General features: G+C 45.1%; 2 protein-coding genes across 2 annotated transcripts in view; one reads left to right on the top strand and one right to left on the bottom strand.

Annotated features, from left to right (window-relative positions):
• The window catches only part of HERC6 (HECT and RLD domain containing E3 ubiquitin protein ligase family member 6), a 171,787-nt gene extending 170,215 nt beyond the window's left edge, over positions 1-1,572 (top strand). Inside the window, exons 22-23 of the mRNA XM_069743428.1 lie at positions 574-676; positions 1,019-1,572. Coding sequence (XP_069599529.1) covers positions 574-676; positions 1,019-1,254 — 339 coding nt within the window. The 3' untranslated portion in view covers positions 1,255-1,572. The remainder of the gene's footprint in view (positions 1-573; positions 677-1,018) is intronic.
• A 10,924-nt stretch (positions 1,573-12,496) lies between these two features.
• PIGY (phosphatidylinositol glycan anchor biosynthesis class Y) lies at positions 12,497-16,782 on the bottom strand. The gene is made up of 2 exons (XM_069743421.1): positions 16,662-16,782; positions 12,497-12,988 (listed from the first exon to the last, which is right to left on the bottom strand). The coding sequence occupies exon 2, from the start codon at positions 12,803-12,805 to the stop codon at positions 12,590-12,592; it is 216 nt and encodes a 71-aa protein (XP_069599522.1). The 5' UTR covers positions 12,806-12,988; positions 16,662-16,782; the 3' UTR covers positions 12,497-12,589.
• Positions 16,783-18,524: the final 1,742 nt, after the last annotated feature.

The raw sequence follows: 18,524 nt of genomic DNA, 5'->3' as shown, positions 1-18,524 counted from the left end.
CTCTATGTGACTGCAGACGGCACAACTGTGACAGTGTGTGATGTGCACGCGTGTGCCATTGTTGACCAGAGTCTTGATGAGGGGGTGCGCTGGAATTAGACACTACTGATTCAAGAAGGGTGCACGCTTCTTCATGAATCTGAAGCGTCTCAAAACAGGCGTGCGCTGCAAGAATAATCTTACTCCAGTCAGGTCCTGGAGTGACATTTCCAACATACAGAATGCCACAGCTCGTCACGATTTGGTAGAGCTGTGACCTCCCGCCTGTTAAAAGTTATATCGAACAAATTTTACCACTAACATGAAGTTTAATATGTCATGAAATAATCTCAGAATCACTGAGATCCGTTGAAGCGTTCCAGAGTTATTACCACATAAAGCGACAGTGGTCAGAATTGTAACATTTGGCCTCGTCATGGGGGTGAAAACAGGCTTTGGGAGGGTGAAAGGGTTAACAAGTTACTATACTGTATAATTTTCTGCGTTGATAGCTGAGATTATGGTAAATCTGCAAGTTTAGATCATCAACATGCATATCGATATGAACACATCTTTTCAACTTCCCTTCCACAGACCACGGTTTACATGGGCAAGTATTCTGCCAAACACCCAACTATTATTAGGTTCTGGAAAGTTTTCCATCAACTGCCACTGGAGAAAAAGAAAGCGTTTCTCTGTAAGTACATCACTTTTAGCCAACAGTTTTGTGCAATTGTTTTAAATTTCTCTTCAAGTATATTCACACGTTGTAGATGTGTTGCAGGAGTAAGTGGGACGATGGCAGAAACGTCTTTGAGAAATCTGCCTCGTGGCCAACCTTACCGTATGTAAGACAATCTGGCCATACATATCTGCACTTATTTTATGTACGGGCACCTAGTGGGTTACTTTATTTACTACAACTATACTCTGCTTTTGCAACCCGAGTTGTCAGAAAACGCAGTCATCCTGGAATGAGGCCTTCATAACACAAAGTTGGTGGTAAATCCTCAAAATAAATTATCTGTTTGTGTTTTAGATTTCATAACAGGAAATGACAAAATCCCAGCGCTTCGGGCACAGAATATTTGTATGAAGATCTCCTCGTTTGGGGTCCCAAATGAAAGTTATCTTCCAGAGGCAAATACCTGCTCCCGACTACTCCTTCTCCCTGAATACTCAACCAATGATGTGCTGCGCAGAAAGCTCCTTCTTGCCTTGGAGAACAACAAAGGGTTTGATAAAGATACCATACCAGGTCTTCAGCACTTCTAGTTACAGAGAATAAAGGCATGTTCTGCTTGAACCTAGGCTATACCCTCCAGTTTGCTGTGCATTATTTTATAATTATATATAATTATATAAGACCTACAGACTGATGTACAATAGTCTTTCATTTTTTACAGAATAGCAAGTGTAAATGTTAGAACTCAAGAACATTCGCTATATGTATCAGGAAAATATACTCTTAAAGTATTTTAGTACACACTTTAATAACCCATGAAAATAATTCTGGAGCATCTTTTCTTATTACTGTTTCTTTGTTATTCCTCCTAACACTGTTTGAATAAATGAAAACTAGTTGTTACCACGTCCGGGTGTCTCACTTTTATACCAGCCTTTTGCTATTTCACCATAGATTCAAAGTTTGTTTCATCACAGCAAACAAATGGCTGACCACATTACACGTGGATGTCACAGGAACCCTTTGTTTCCATCTCTCCAGTCACAGAGGGGTGCTGAGTTGGAGAGCCTCAATCTATGACATTCATATTCCATAATAAGACCTACGGATCGGTTGTTGCCTTATCGAGACAAGTCCTCTGCTTTTCATAGGGTTTAACCTCTTTACCCCCAAGGGTGGTTTGCACGTTAACCCCTTTACCCCCAAGGGTGGTTTGCACGTTAATGACCGGGCCAATTTTTACAATTCTGACCACTGTCCCTTTATAAGGTTATAACTCAGGAACGCTTCAACGGATCCCAGTGAATCTGACATTGTTTTCTCGTGACATATTGTACTTCATGACAATGGTAAAAATTATTTGATAGTACCTGCGTTTATTTGTGAAAAAAACGGAAATTTGGCGAAAATTATGAAAATTTCGCAATTTTCCAACTTTGAATTTTTATGCAATTAAATCACAGAGATATGTCACACAAAATACTTAATAAGTAAAATTTCCCACATGTCTACTTTACATCAGCACAATTTTGGAACCAAAATTTTTTTTTGTTAGGGAGTTATAAGGGTGAAAAGTTGACCAGCAATTTCTCATTTCTACAACACCATTTTTTTTTTAGGGACCACATCTCATTTGAAGTCATTTTGAGGGGTCTATATGATAGAAAATACCCAAGTGTGACACCATTCTAAAAACTACACCACTCAAGGTGCTCAAAACCACATTCAAGAAGTTTATTAACCCTTCTGGTGCTTCACAGGAATTTTTTGAATGTTTAAATAAAAATGAACATTTTACTTTTTTTCACAAAAAATTTAATTCAGCTCCAATTTGTTTTATTTTACCAAAGGTAACAGGAGAAAATGGACCCCAAACATTGGTGTACAATTTGTCCTGAGTACGCCAATACCCCACATGTGGGGGTAAACCACTGTTTGGGCGCATGGCACAGCTCGGAAGCGAAGGAGCGCCATTTGACTTTTCAATGCAAAATTGACTGGAATTGAGATGGGACGCCATGTTTCGTTTGGAGAGCCCCTGATGTGCCTAAACATTGAAACCCCCCACAAGTGACACCATTTTGGAAAGTAGACCCCCTAAGGAACTTATCTAGAGGTGTGGTGAGCACTTTGACCCACCAAGTGCTTCACAGAAGTTTATAATGTAGAACCGTAAAAATAAAAAATCATATTTTTTCACAAAAATTATCTTTTCGCCCCCAATTTTTTATTTTTCCAAGGGTAAGAGAAGAAATTGGACCCCAAAAGTTGTTGTACAATTTGTCCTGAGTACGCTGATACCCCATATGTGGGGGTAAACCACTGTTTGGGCGGATGGGAGAGCTCGGAAGGGAAGGAGCGCCGTTTGACTTTTCAATGCAAAATTGACAGGAATTGAGATGAGACGCCATGTTGTGTTTGCAGAGCCTCTAATGTACCTAAATAGTAGAAACCCCTCACAAGTGACACCATTTTGAAAAGTAGACCCCCTAAGGAACTTATCTAGATGTGTGGTGAGCGCTTTGACCCACCAAGGGCTTCACAGAAGTTTATAATGGAGAGCCGTAAAAATAAAACAAAAATTTTTTCCCACAAAAATTATTTTTTAGCCCCCAGTTTTGTATTTTCCCGAGGGTAACAGGAGAAATTGGACCCCAAAATTTGTTTTCCAATTTGTCCTGAGTGCGCTGATACCCCATATGTGGGGGGAAACCACTGTTTGGGCGCATGGGAGGGCTCGGAAGGGAAGGAGTGCCATTTGAATGCAGACTTAGATGGAATGGTCTGCAGGTGTCACATTGCGTTTGCAGAGCCCCTAATGTACCTAAACAGTAGAAACCCCCCACAAGTGACACCATTTTGGAAAGTAGACCCCCTAAGGAACTTATCTAGATGTGTGGTGAGCGCTTTGACCCCCCAAGGGCTTCACAGAATTTTATAACGGAGAGCCGTAAAAATAAAACAAATTTTTTCCCACAAAAATTATTTTTTAGCCCCCAGTTTTGTATTTTCCGAGGGTAACAGGAGAAATTGGACCCCAAAATTTGTTGTCCAATTTGTCCTGAGTGCGCTGATACCCCATATGTGGGGGGGAACCACTGTTTGGGCGCATGGGAGGGCTCGGAAGGGAAGGAGCTCCATTTGGAATGCAGACTTAGATGGAATGGTCTGCAGGTGTCACATTGCATTTGCAGAGCCCCTAATGTACCTAAACAGTAGAAACCCCCCACAAGTGACACCATTTTGGAAACTAGACCCCCTAAGGAACTCATCTAGATGTGTTGTGAGAGCTTTGAACCCCCAAGTGTTTCACTACAGTTTGTAACACAGAGCCGTGAAAATTAAAAAAAAATCTTTCCCCCAAAAATTATTTTTTAGCCCCCAGTTTTGTATTTTCCCGAGGGTAAGAGGAGAGATTCGACCCCAAAAGTTGTTGTCCAATTTGTCCTGAGTACGCTAATACCCCATATGTTGGGGGGAACCACCGTTTGGGCGCATGGGAGGGCTCGGAAGGGAAGGAGTGCCATTTGGAATGCAGACTTAGATGGAATGGTCTGCAGGCGTCACATTGCGTTTGCAGAACACCTAATGTACCTAAACAGTAGAAACCCCCCACAACTGACCCCATATTGGAAACTAGACCCCCCAGGGAACTTATCTAGATGTGTTGTGAGAACTTTGAACCCCCAAGTGTTTCACTACAGTTTATAACGCAGAGCCATAAAAATAAAAAATCTTTTTTTTCCCACAAAAATTATTTTGTATCCCCCAGTTTTGTATTTTCCCAAGTGTTAAAGGAGAAATTAGACCCCAACAGTTGTTGTCCTATTTGTCCTGAGTACGCTGATACCCCATATGTTGGGCTAAACCCCTGTTTGGGCACACGGGCGAGCTCGGAAGGGAAGAAGCACTGTTTTACTTTTTCAACGCAGAATTGGCTGGAATTGAGATCGGACGCCATGTCGCTTTTGGAGAGCCCCTGATGTGCCTAAACAGTGGAAACCCCCCAATTATAACTGAAACCCTAATCCAAACACTCCCCTAACCCTAATTCCAACGGTAACCCTAACCACACCTCTAACCCTGACACACCCCTAACCCTAATCCCAACCCTATTCCCAACTGTAAATGTAATCTAAACCCTAACTGTAACTTTAGCCCCAACCCAAACTGTAGCCCTAGCCCTAACCCTAGCCCTAACCCTAGCCCTAACCCTAACCCTAGCCCTAATGGGAAAATGGAAATAAATACATTTTTTTTAATTTTTCCTTAACTAAGGGGGTGATGAAGGGGGGATTTGATTTACTATTTATAGCGGGGTTTTTAGCGGATTTTTATGATTGGCAGCCGTCACACACTAATAGACGTTTTTTATTGCAAAAAATATTTTTTGCGTTACCACATTTTGAGAGCTATAATTTTTCCATATTTCCATATTCCACAAAGTCATGTGAGGTCTTGTTTTTTGCGGGACTAGTTGACATTTTTATTGGTAACATTTTCAGGCACGTGACATTTTTTGATCGCTTTTTCTTCCGATTTTTGTGAGGCAGAATGACCAAAAACCAGCTATTCATGAATTTCATTTGGGGGGGCGTTTATACTGTTCCACGTTTGGTAAAGTTGATAAAGCAATTTTATTCTTCGGGTCAGTACGATTACAGCGATACCTCATCATGTTATAGTGTAAGATCGCTGATCTGGCACTTTGCAATGCACTATATCAGATCAGCGATCTGACGGGCAGGGCTGTAGGCTTACCAGCGCTTGCTCTGAGCAGGTGCTGGTAAGCCACCTCCCTGCAGGACCCGGATGCAGCCCTGTGGCCATTTTGGATCCGGGGCCTGCAGGGAGGAGACGCTCGGTACAACGCGAGCACATCACGTTGTACCAAGGGTCTCAGGGAAGCCCGCAGGGAGACCCCTCCCTGCGCGATGCTTCCCTATGCCCCCGGAACACTGCGATCATGTTTGATCGCAGTGTGCCAGAGGTTAATGTGCTGGGGGCGGTCCGTGACTGCGATAGTCAGCTGACACCTGGCCGCGCTCCCTGCAGCGTCCTGGATAGCGATCTCGTTGTGTTTGACACGCAGCAGCGATCTGGATCCTGCTGTGATATCGCTGGTCGGAGCTAGAAGTCCAGAACTTTATTTGGTCGTCAGGTCGGCGTGTATCGTCATGTTTGACAGCAAAAGCAACGATGCCTGCAATGTTTTAACATGGAGCTAACAACCAGCTACAACGATAAGTGAGTCGCCGTTACGTCACAGGATCGCTCTTGCATCGTTCTGGTGTTGCAGTGTTTGACGTCTCTACAGCGACCTAAACAGCGACGCTGCAGCGATCGGCTCATTGTCTATATCGCTGCAGCGTCGCTGAGTGTGACGGTACCTTAAGATCTCTAGCGTAAGGTACACTACAGTTCGCCATGATTTCGACAATCTATGGTATCACACCCCAGCTCTGCCCAATTGGCGTGAAAACTCCAATGGTCAACATTTTGCAAGTTTTTGAACCAATGTACGCTTTTGGGTTCTGTGTTTTTTAAATATAGTTTCCATCTGCAAAACAGTTGGTTCTAGCAGCAGAAAAAAAAGTTTACAAAGTTTACAAGGGAAAAGAAAATACTAGAATGTTCTTGTTTTAGCAAAATACAAATTGCAAGTCCATATATAGAAATATAAATAAGGATATGCAGCCACCCAGCTAACAAGGACTGTTGCACAATGTTCCCATAGGAAATAGTATGAATGTCATCCTGAGGAATCTGAGGATTCATCAAGACAGGCCATTTCTTGCTGGTGGAGTCAGATGCTCCTTATTTATAAAGAGGTTCAATGCTAGAAATGTTAAGGTACCGTCACATTTAGCGACGCTGCAGCGATCTAGACAACGATCCCGATCGCTGCAGCGCCGCTGTGTGGTCGCTGGAGAGCTGTCACAAAGACAGCTCTCCAGCGACCAACTATGCGAAGTCCCCTGGTAACCAGGGTAAACATCGGGTTACTAAGCACAGGGCCGCGCTTAGTAACCCGATGTTTTCCCTGGTTACCAGCGTAAACGTGAAAAAAAAAAAACAACACATACTTACATTCCGGTGTCTGTCCCCCGGCGCTGTGCTTCTCTGCACTGACTGTGAGCGCCAGCCGGAAAGCACAGCGGTGATGTCACCGCTGTGCTTTCCGGACGGCGCTTACACAGTGCAGAGAAGCAGAGCGCCGGGGGACAGACACCGGAATGTAAGTATGTAGTGTTTGTTTGTTTTTACGTTTACGCTGGTAACCAGGGTAAACATCGGGTTACTAAGCACGGCGCTGCAGTAACCCGATGTTTACCCTGGTTACCAGTGAAGACATCGCTGAATCGGCGTCACACACGCCGATTCAGCGGTCTGCGGGAGATCCAGCGACGAAATAAAGTTCTGGACTTTCTGCGCCGACCAACGATGGCACAGCAGGATCCTGATCGCTGCTGCCTGTCAAACTCAACGATATCGCTAGCCAGGACGCTGCAACGTCACGGATCGCTAGCGATATCGTTCAGTGTGAAGGTACCTTAACTCCAATGCCCAACTGGAGTAAGGTTTCTGGTGTAGGGCATGCCACAGCTCATCAAGAATTAGATGAGCCATGGCATCACACCCCAGCTACATCCATTTTGGTGCAGCTGTGGATATCTACTTGAAATTGTTAAAAGTCACAACATTTTTGTGCAATTCTGAGAATTCTGGCGAACTTGCTTTATTATTATTATAATACATTTTTATAGCGCTGTTTATTCCATGGCGCTTTACATGTGAACGGGGCAAATATAGACAGGTACAATAAACAGGAGTAAAACAAGGCACACACAAGCACAGGAGGAGAGAGGACCCTGCCCGCGAGGGCTCACAGTCTTCAGGGGATGGGTGAGGATACACTAGGAGAGGGTAAAGCTGGTCATGAGGCGGTTCTGTAGACTGGGGATCACTGCAGGTTGTAGGCTTGTTGGAAGAGGTGGGTCTTCAGGTTCCTTTTGAAGGTTTCCGTGGTAGGCTAGAGCCTGATGTGTAGGGGTAGAGAGTTCCAGAGTATGGGGGAAACACAGGAGAAGTCTTGGATGTAGTTGTGGGAGGAAGAGATGATAGAGGAGTAGAGAAGGAGATCATGAGAGGATCGAAGGTTGCGTGTAGGTAGGTACCGGCAGACCATGTCACAGATGTATGGAGGATTCAGGTAGTAAATGGCTTTGTATGTCATTGTTAGTGTTTTGAACTGTAGCCTCTGGGCAATAGGAAGCCAGTGAAGGGCCTGGCAGATGAGAGGCTGGGGAATAACAGGGAGACAGGTGGATTAGTTGGGCAGCAGAGTTTAGGATTGATTGGAGTAGTGCCAGAGTGCTGGAGGGGAGGCCAGAGAGTAGGAGGTTGCAGTAGTCGAGGTGGAAGATGATGAGGACATGTACTAGTGTTTTTGTGGCTTCATGGTCAAGGAATGCACGGATCCAGGAAATGTTTTTAAGTTGGAATCAGCAAGGGCTTGGATATGTGGCTTGAAAGAGAGGAAGCCCCGGCGTCCCCAGCCCTCCCTTGAGGAAGGTTTATCCGAAACGCGCATCGGGAGGGCTGGGGACGCCAGGGCTCATCGTTCAGCACTGATCTCTACACGGTATGTCATCTAGTCTCATGTTCTGGTTACCTTGCTGCTGTTATTATCTCTTTTGGTCTCCCACTGTTGGGTGATATTATTTATTACTAGATTGTGGCCCGATTCTAACGCATCGGGTATTCTAGAATATGCATGTCCCCGTAGTATATGGACAATGATGATTCCAGAATTTGTGGCAGACTGTGCCCGTCGCTGATTGGTCGAGGCAACCTTTATGACATCGTCGCCATGGCAACCATTATGACATCTACGTCGATACTGTGCCCGTAGCTGATTGGTCGAGGCCTGGCGGCCTCGACTAATCAGATGCGGGATGTCTACATCCTTTATGACATCGTCGCTGTGCCCGTCGCTGATTGGTCGAGGCCAAGCGGCCTCGACCAATCAGAGACGCGGGATTTCCAGGACAGACAGACGGAAAAACCCTTAGACAATTATATATATATATATATATAGATATACATGTGTGTGCTGGGCAGTCTGGACTGAGCATTATATGTCCTGTTATTAATTGCTGGACCATGGGTGCCGCTCTGCTCCCCTACCATGCAATCACGGTTTCTAATGAGAAGTGACAAAAACAGCAAAATAGCCCACATTCAATGTGCATTGTAAGTAGAGACCATGGCGAATAAGGACCAGCCCCGCTCCTGAAAATGACATCTGTTTTGGGGCAAGGCTGGTCTTTGCTTGCTATGTCTTCTCCTTACAATGCGCATCAACAGTGCACTCTCTTGCCGGCTTGATACTTTTCATCAGAACCAGCGAGGGAGTGCATTGTCAATCTGCATTGAAAAGAATATTGCAGCTCGTACTGAGGATATGTTTGACTTGACAACGGATACATGCTCAGTAGGGCAGGGACTACCTCAACCCCTGCAAAGGACTTCACTGATGATAATACAGCCTGCAGCAGAGTGCAGCCAAGGAGCCCTGATGACGCTACTGGGGAATCTCAAACAAAATATTAAAGGGAACCTGTCACCCCCAAAATCAAAGGTGAGCTAAGCCCATCGGCATCAGGGGCTTATCTACAGCATTCTGTAATACTGTAGATAAGCTCCCGATTTACCCTGAAGGAAAAAGAGGTTAGATTATACTCACCCAGGGGTGGTCCCGCTGCGGTCTGGTCCGATGGGTGTCGCTGTCCATTCCAGCACCTTCCATCTACTTACGATGATGTCCTCTTCTTGTCTTCACACTGCGGCTCCAGCGCAGGCATACTTTGTCTGCCCTGTGGAGGGCAGAGTAAAGTACTGCAGTGCGCAGGTGCCAGGAAAGGTCAGAGAGGCCTGGCGCCTGCGCACTGCAGTACTTTGCTCTGCCCTCAACAGGGCAAAGTACGCCCGCGCCGAAACTCCAGCGTGAAGACAAGAAGAGGACGTCATCCTGTGAAGATGGGAGGCCCCGGACCGCGACACTCATCAGATCGGACCGCCCGCGTGAGTATAATCTAACCTCTTTTTCTCATCTTTCAGGATACATCGGGGGCTTATCTACAGCATTACAGAAGGCTGTAGATAAGCCCCTGATGACGGTTGGCTTAGCTCACCTTCGATTTTGGGGGTGACAGGTTCCCTTTAAGACAGAAGTAGGTAACAAATAAATAAATAAAAGCAAATTGGAGAGGGAAGGGCATATTAAGAAAAAAAAATGATTAGATTACAATAAATAGACATTTAGGATTATAATTAGTATCAGACTACCCTTTATAAGGCAAAGATGGGCTTAAAATAAAAAAAAACAAACAAACTGGTTGCATACTCACCTTCCAACAGATTGAGAGGTGTGTACTGCCTGCCAAAGCAATACAGGTCCTTCTCAAAAAATTAGCATATAGTGTTAAATTTCATTATTTACCGTAATATAATGATTACAATTAAACTTTCATATATTATAGATTCATTATCCACCAACTGAAATTTGTCAGGTCTTTTATTGTTTTAATACTGATGATTTTGGCATACAACTCCTGATAACCCAAAAAACCTGTCTCAATAAATTAGCATATCAAGAAAAGGTTCTCTAAACGACCTATTACCCTAATCTTCTGAATCAACTAATTAACTCTAAACACATGCAAAAGATACCTGAGGCTTTTATAAACTCCCTGCCTGGTTCATTACTCAAAACCCCCATCATGGGTAAGACTAGCGACCTGACAGATGTCAAGAAGGCCATCATTGACACCCTCAAGCAAGAGGGTAAGACCCAGAAAGAAATTTCTCAACAAATAGGCTGTTCCCAGAGTGCTGTATCAAGGCACCTCAATGGTAAGTCTGTTGGAAGGAAACAATGTGGCAGAAAACGCTGTACAACGAGAAGAGGAGACAGGACCCTGAGGAAGATTGTGGAGAAGGACCGATTCCAGACCTTGGGGAACCTGAGGAAGCAGTGGACTGAGTCTGGTGTGGAAACATCCAGAGCCACCCTGCACAGGCGTGTGCAGGAAATGGGCTACAGGTGCCGCATTCCCCAGGTAAAGCCACTTTTGAGCTACAGAGAAGCAGCACTGGACTGTTGCTAAGTGGTCCCAAGTACTTTTTTCTGATGAAAGCAAATTTTGCATGTCATTCGGAAATCAAGGTGCCAGAGTCTGGAGGAAGACTGGGGAGAAGGAAATGCCAAAATGCCTGAAGTCCAGTGTCAAGTACCCACAGTCAGTGATGGTGTGGGGTGCCATGTCAGCTGCTGGTGTTGGTCCACTGTGTTTCATCAAGGGCAGGGTAAATGCAGCTATCAGGAGATTTTGGAGCACTTCATGCTTCCATCGGCTGAAATGCTTTATGGAGATGAAGATTTCATTTTTCAACACGACCTGGCACCTGCTCACAGTGCCAAAACCACTGGTAAATGGTTTACTGACCATGGTATTACTGTGCTCAATTGGCCTGCCAACTCTCCTGACCTGAACCCCATAGAGAATCTGTGGGATATTGTGAAGAGAAAGTTGAGAGACGCAAGACCCAACACTCTGGATGAGCTTAAGGCCGCTATTGAAGCATCCTGGGCCTCCATAACATCTCAGCAGTGTCACAGGCTGATTGCCTCCATGCCACGCCGCATTGAAGCAGTCATTTCTGCCAAAGGATTCCCGACCAAGTATTGAGTGCATAACTGAACATTATTATTTGATGGTTTTTTTGTTTGTTATTAAAAAACACTTTTATTTGATTGGATGGGTGAAATATGCTAATTTATTGAGACAGGTTTTTTGGGTTATCAGGAGTTGTATGCCAAAATCATCAGTATTAAAACAATAAAAGACCTGACAAATTTCAGTTGGTGGATAATGAATCTATAATATATGAAAGTTTAATTGTAATCATTACATTATGGTAAATAATGAAATTTAACACTATATGCTAATTTTTTGAGAAGGACCTGTACTTGTTCCATTTGCAAGAAACAAAACCTATTCAGTGGCCAGGTGACTAGAAGAGACATACTCTTCTAGTCCCCAGACAGCTGCAGCCAATCACAGGCTGCAATGGTCCTGTCAATTTCAAACAGACCAGACATGGCTTCCAGGGCAGACAGACAGAGCAATCTGTGCTGAAAGATAAATATGTCAACTTTTTTTTTTTAATCTTAAGTGCATCCATGCTTTAAAATCATTTTCTTCCTATATAGGACATCCCCTTTTAAGAGTTTCTACACAATCTCACATGAATCTAATATATGTTATAACCATATCTTGGTGTGGAAGTTCCAGGCTTAAGTAACAGTGGCCCCCCCTTTGAGATTACAAGATTTGCCATAAAGCCAGCCGGGATCACTGGGGTACCATGTTAGCTCCTAATCCCAGCCAGCTTCAGTACAACTGCATTTTCAATGCTGCAGAGGCAAATAAGTCTCATGTAGCAGCATGGGAGTACAAGCACGGATCTGTCAATCAGGATTGCACACACCTCCAGCAACCAGGAAGTCAAGAGGCATAGGAGTGGTGTGCACCTGAGGAAAAAAGGTAATAACACTTTAATATTCCAGAACAAAGGGGCCACTGCCCCGAAGTAGCAATCTTGGAGTGTTTTATCTCTGCCAAATGTAACTTCCAAACAAGCACTGTACAGGTACAGCTCCCCCCTTCGGATGGCTGATATGGGAGACGGAGGATTCAAAGCTCTGCATTACATATTGTCCCCCATGATAGCATATTGTAGAAGTACTTAAGAACTGGGGTTGCATAAGGTTTATAAATAGTATTTATTACAGAAGAAAATAAATCATCGTGACTCGTTTCCAGGAAAAAAAGCTGATCTCACAAATCACAATGTGGTTTAATTATGTCTGAAAAGCTTGAGTCCCATCCATGTCCACAGATGAAAAAACACATAGACGGGTAGGGTGATGGGCAGCAGCAGACTGTAGAAACACACACTTGACATGCTGGTACATCCTTTGGGGAAGTCAGCGTCAACTGAGGCAGAATAAAGGATTCCAGAGAGCGATAAGAGAGGCACGAGCACAGTCAGTGTGGGGAGAGATAGAAACATGGCTTCAAGGTTGGCAACCACGTTCCTCCAGAATGCTACTGCTGTGTGTCATCAGATTCCTTTGTTGTCTGGTCTTTGTTAATCATCCGAGCATCCTGAGGAATCATATTGGGGATCCCATCTACTATAGGATAAGCAATACCAAGCTCGTCGTTAATTAGTTCGTTAGTGGATTCGTTATACCTGGAATATAAAAATAGGGTTTTAGTGAGATGTCTAGTATATCATATACATGAGGGCTGAAAAGAGTGAAACTAATATTTTTACAACTCCCATAAACTACAATAGCGAAAGCTGCACACAGACATAATACCTTCGTGGAGCATAGATATCTATTTTCTAAATCATTTCTAATGCCCAACTTCAAATTTTTTTTTGCAAAGGCATAAATATTTCCCTTAATATCATGAAAATACACTCTAAGGGTATGTTTCCACTGTCAGGAAATGTAGCACTTTGGATGCAGCGGATACCCTGCTCTGCCCAAAGCGCCACCCCCCCTTTGTATGCGCGGTGATTCTGCCTGTGTTCATTGAACACAGGCGGAATCACCACATCCTATATATAGACTGTGGTATTTATCTTGCGGAGCGTCTCCGCAAGATAAATAGACATGATGCGGTCTATAAAGATGCACCGCATGTCCGGATACGCAGGGCCGCCGAATGCGGCCGTGCGCACATAGTGGAGACGGGATTTCATAAAATCGCCTCCACTATGCTGCAACATCTGGACGCTGCAGATTGGATGCTGCAGATGTATGCAGCATCCAATCCGCAGCAAATCCTGATGTATTACGCCACGTGGAAACATACCCTTAGGCCCAAATTCATTAGAGATCATGTTACCCTAACCACATGAATTTGTGAATCAGAAACAGGGTGCACGATTGCAGCCTGGAATATTCTCTGAAGAAGTCTGGCATTTTATAGACAATATACTATGAAGGTCAGGGGACCATACTACTGCAGTCTGATTCTAGCCTGCAATGCTGCAAGTGATTGACAGGTCTCTCCCTTGCATGTACGTGGGAAGATCTGTCACAACTAGCAGTGATGAAAAGATGTGGCCAGAGCCAGACTAATCTCATCTCTTCTCTCCCTATAGTCCCTGGATTTAACATGTATCTTAAAAAAAAATGCTGCAACATATTAGACAATAAATCAGGCTGCAATTGTGCAGCGAGGCTCTGATTCATGCTTCCCGCAGCTTTGACAGCATAGCTGACTGACATTGTAAAACTTCCAAAAGTCAGAATTTTTTGTGCTACTATAAATTGCAGAACATTTTGCAACCTTCCAAGCAGTTTTATGCCAGAAAGCTGCTTGAGGAATCAGCCCCTAAACGTGCACTCACACATCCTAGATGCTTTCCACTATCTAGTCGGCACCCGCACAAGGCTAAGGAAACAGTTGGAAGCAAGAATAAGCGGTGCAGCAATTTGTATGATCTAACTACCTGCTGCCCCACTCAACCTCATTTCCCAGGGAGCACAAAGCGTTGTAGACAAAAGACAAGCTAGCGCTTCTGAACTGCACGATTTCTCACTACAGATACAAAGTGCCGCTATACCGTAGAGCCAGGGCTGTGGAGTTGGTAAGCCAAACCACTGCCACCAACTCCCCAGCCCTCCTTCACTACTGAGCATGTACCGAACGTGAAGTGCAGCACAGATTCAGATCAACTTAAAGCAGAGATCCTTAGATCAGGAACAGAACAGACATTTATAGGACATTTTATAACTTTCCAAAATTCTTATGAAAAACATTTACAGCACATCCTGCATTATACTACTGTACCAATTTATTATATATTTTAGGAGTTGGAGTCGGTTCATTTTATACTGACACCAACTCAGACTCCACCATAATGAACACCGACTCCACTGTAGAGCCATGAATGTCCAAGCTCAACTTGAAATAAAAAGGAAAATACACTGGAAGGAGTAAAGCTTTCTAGGACACCTACAGATGGGACAAAATTGGCCACAGCAAAGTGTACATTTGTTTTCTATGGATTGTATTAAGGGTTTTGCCCTATGCCAAGGAAAACCCAGAGAAAGAATTGGAATGCTGCTATTTCACAATCTGCATGTATAGATCGGATTTGTAAGCCGTTTTCTGCACAAACGTCTGAGGAAACTACATATGTGCATTTAACACTGTATGCTTTAATGTAGGGTCACACTGCATTCAGTGCCTGGAAGTCTGACACTGTGATAATGCTACACAATGGCCAGATATTCCCATGTACAAAAATGCTGCTTTTATTTTGTCCACACAATAGCAATCTGTTCTGATGATTGCCATTTCTTTCTGCAACGTTATGCAATTTTATGCATTTTTGGTGCAGATATGGCATTGCTTTTTAAAGCAGAAACAATTGGGTTCTACTAAAAAAGGGCATCTGCATTGTTACATGCCTTCTTTCAGGTTCTCCACAGAAAATTATTAAAGCACCAGTATTCTTTATTTCAGCACTCGAGTGGTGTCATTAATGTAAGCTCCCTGCCCCATGTCTCATACTTACCAGCTGCCATCTTCTTCTGTTATCAGCGCTGCTCCGGTCAGTTGTTTTGACCTGTCGGATCGCTCAAGCGTTTGCTAGCTGAGCCAGAAGTCACAACTCAATGCAAGTCTATGAGTGCCAGAATGAAGCCCTCAGACTTTAGGTATGTGCACATGCTGCGAATTACTCCGCGGATTTTTATGGACCGATTTTCGTAAATCTACAGGTTGTGCGGATTCCTATTATGGAGCTGCGGAATCCGCACAAAGAAGTGACATGCTGAGGAAAATAAAACGCAGCGCTTCCGCGCAGTTTTTCCGCAGCATGTGCACTGCAGATTTTGTTTTCCATAGCTTTACATGGTACTGTACAACGCATGGAAAACTGCTGCGAATCTGCAGCGGCCAATCTGCTGCAGATTTGCAGCAAACTCCACAACGTGTGCACATATCCTTACACTGAGAGCTTGTGACCGTTCGGCCAGTCAGAAGTTGCAGTCGCAAAATGGGGACCCGAGACCAGTACAGCGCCAGGAAGAGCGGATGATGGCAGCTGGTAAGTATAGGAACTTAGATTAATAGCACCACTCCAGCGCTGCAATAAGAAAAAAAAAATGTTGGTGCTCTAAGGGGAAAACACACCAAAAAAGTAACAGGATGTTATATGGTGGCTCGCGGACAATCTGATTTTTTTGAGCGCTCCCATAGACTTGTACAGAAGACTCATCTGACACAGAAGAAACTAGAGCAGATGGCGACACTTGTCAGGGAGAAAGGCCGTCATCCGACATTGTTCCCGGAGCGGAGAGTCTTACACGGACGGCACAGGGCCATATAATACTCATCTGAACATCTGGAATACGGGACAAGTAGTACATGCACAGATTAATTACAGGCAGAACATTGGTCCGCAGACGACGTCACTCTGTCAGTATTTACCTCAGTATCTGCAAGATAAAATAAGCAGTGGAACAGTCAGAGGAAAAATATAATAGAAACATATGCACCACTTCTGTATTATCACCCACTCCTGGTTTTGGCTTATACATACTGAGGAGAAATACTGACCGTGTGCACGTGGCCTTCGCATTGCACTGGTCACCGTGCGGACCGTATGCCGTCAGTTCTGATGACACAGGTGAGTACGCGCTCTTTCATGGCTACACCCGGAGTTACCTCAGAGCCTTCCTGGAGAGGGGGCAGACCAGGAGCTGCAGCACTGAGGGGTCAAACGCCGCGCTGCCTGGGGCCGAGTGCAGACCCTGCCGCCTCACTACCGCCCGCTGGAGGAGCCCTCTGCACACGCCGAGCCCCGGCATTCTCCAAGGACACCAGCACCGGCCTCTTACCCACAAGCCTCCGCTCCTTCCAAGTCACAACAAATAGTACGCTGAGAACTCCGAGTCCCAATCATTCACTTCCGGGTTCAATAACTTTATTAACACAGTGAACTGTCTACACTCACACCAGGTATCATACATGCTCTGTAGTGTGTAGCCCTTCCTCTGCCGTTCTGTGGAGTGCACACGCTGAGAAATTCGGCCTTTATGTTCCTCAGCTAAACGACCCTCGGCTCAGCGGCTGAGGAACGTCAGTGCACCAGGAAAGGTGACCGATAGCAGACGAGCCACTAGGGGGCGCATGGAGCACGTGTACTTATAGGGCTGATACTAGTGCCTTTCCCCCATGACGGCTACAGAGACAGGGCTACAGAGACAGGGCTACATACACACAGGGCTACACGGGGCTACAGAGACAGGGCTACACGGGGCTACATACACAGGGCTACATACACACAGGGCTACAGAGACAGGGCTACATACACACAGGGCTACAGAGACAGGGCTACATACACACAGGGCTACACGGGGCTACATACACACAGGGCTACAGAGACAGGGCTACATACACAGGGCTACAGAGACAGGGCTATATACACACAGGGCTACAGAGACAGGGCTACATACACACAGGGCTACACGGGGCTACATACACACAGGGCTACAGAGACAGGGCTACATACACAGGGCTACATACACACAGGGCTACATACACACAGGGCTACAGAGACAGGGCTACATACACACAGGGCTACATACACAGGGCTATAGAGACACAGGGCTATAGAGACAGGGCTGCATACACACAGGGCTACAGAGACAGGGCTACATACACACAGGGTTACAGAGACAGGGCTACATACACACAGGGCTACATACACACAGGGCTACACGGGGCTACATACACACAGGGCTACAGAGACAGGGCTACATACACATAGGGCTACAGAGACAGGGCTACATACACATAGGGCTACAGAGACAGGGCTACATACACACAGGGTTATAGAGACAGGGCTGCATACACATAGGGCTACAGAGACAGGGCTACATACACACAGGGTTACATACACACAGGGCTATAGAGACAGGGCTACATACACACAGGGTTACATACACACAGGGCTATAGAGACAGGGCTACATACACACAGGGTTACATACACACAGGGCTATAGAGACAGGGCTACATACACACAGGGTTACATACACACGGGGCTACATACACACGGGGCTACATACACACAGGGTTATAGAGACAGGGCTACATACACACAGGGCTATAGAGACAGGGCTACATACACACAGGGTTACATACACACGGGGCTACATACACACGGGGCTACATACACACAGGGTTATAGAGACAGGGCTACATACACACAGGGCTATAGAGACAGGGCTACATACACACAGGGCTATAGAGACAGGGCTACATACACACAGGGCTATAGAGACAGGGCTACATACACACAGGGTTATAGAGACAGGGCTACATACACACAGGGCTATAGAGACAGGGCTACATACACACAGGGCTATAGAGACAGGGCTACATACACACAGGGTTATAGAGACAGGGCTACATACACACAGGGCTATAGAGACAGGGCTGCATACACATAGGGCTACAGAGACAGGGCTACATACACACAGGGTTATAGAGACAGGGCTGCATACACATAGGGCTACAGAGACAGGGCTACATACACACAGGGTTACATACACACAGGGCTATAGAGACAGGGCTACATACACACAGGGTTACATACACACAGGGCTATAGAGACAGGGCTACATACACACAGGGTTACATACACACAGGGCTATAGAGACAGGGCTACATACACACAGGGTTACATACACACGGGGC

Source organism: Ranitomeya imitator, chromosome 1, assembly GCF_032444005.1.
Source record: "Ranitomeya imitator isolate aRanImi1 chromosome 1, aRanImi1.pri, whole genome shotgun sequence".
NCBI classification, from domain to species: domain Eukaryota; kingdom Metazoa; phylum Chordata; class Amphibia; order Anura; family Dendrobatidae; genus Ranitomeya; species Ranitomeya imitator.
This window is presented reverse-complemented; position numbering and strand designations above follow the sequence as displayed.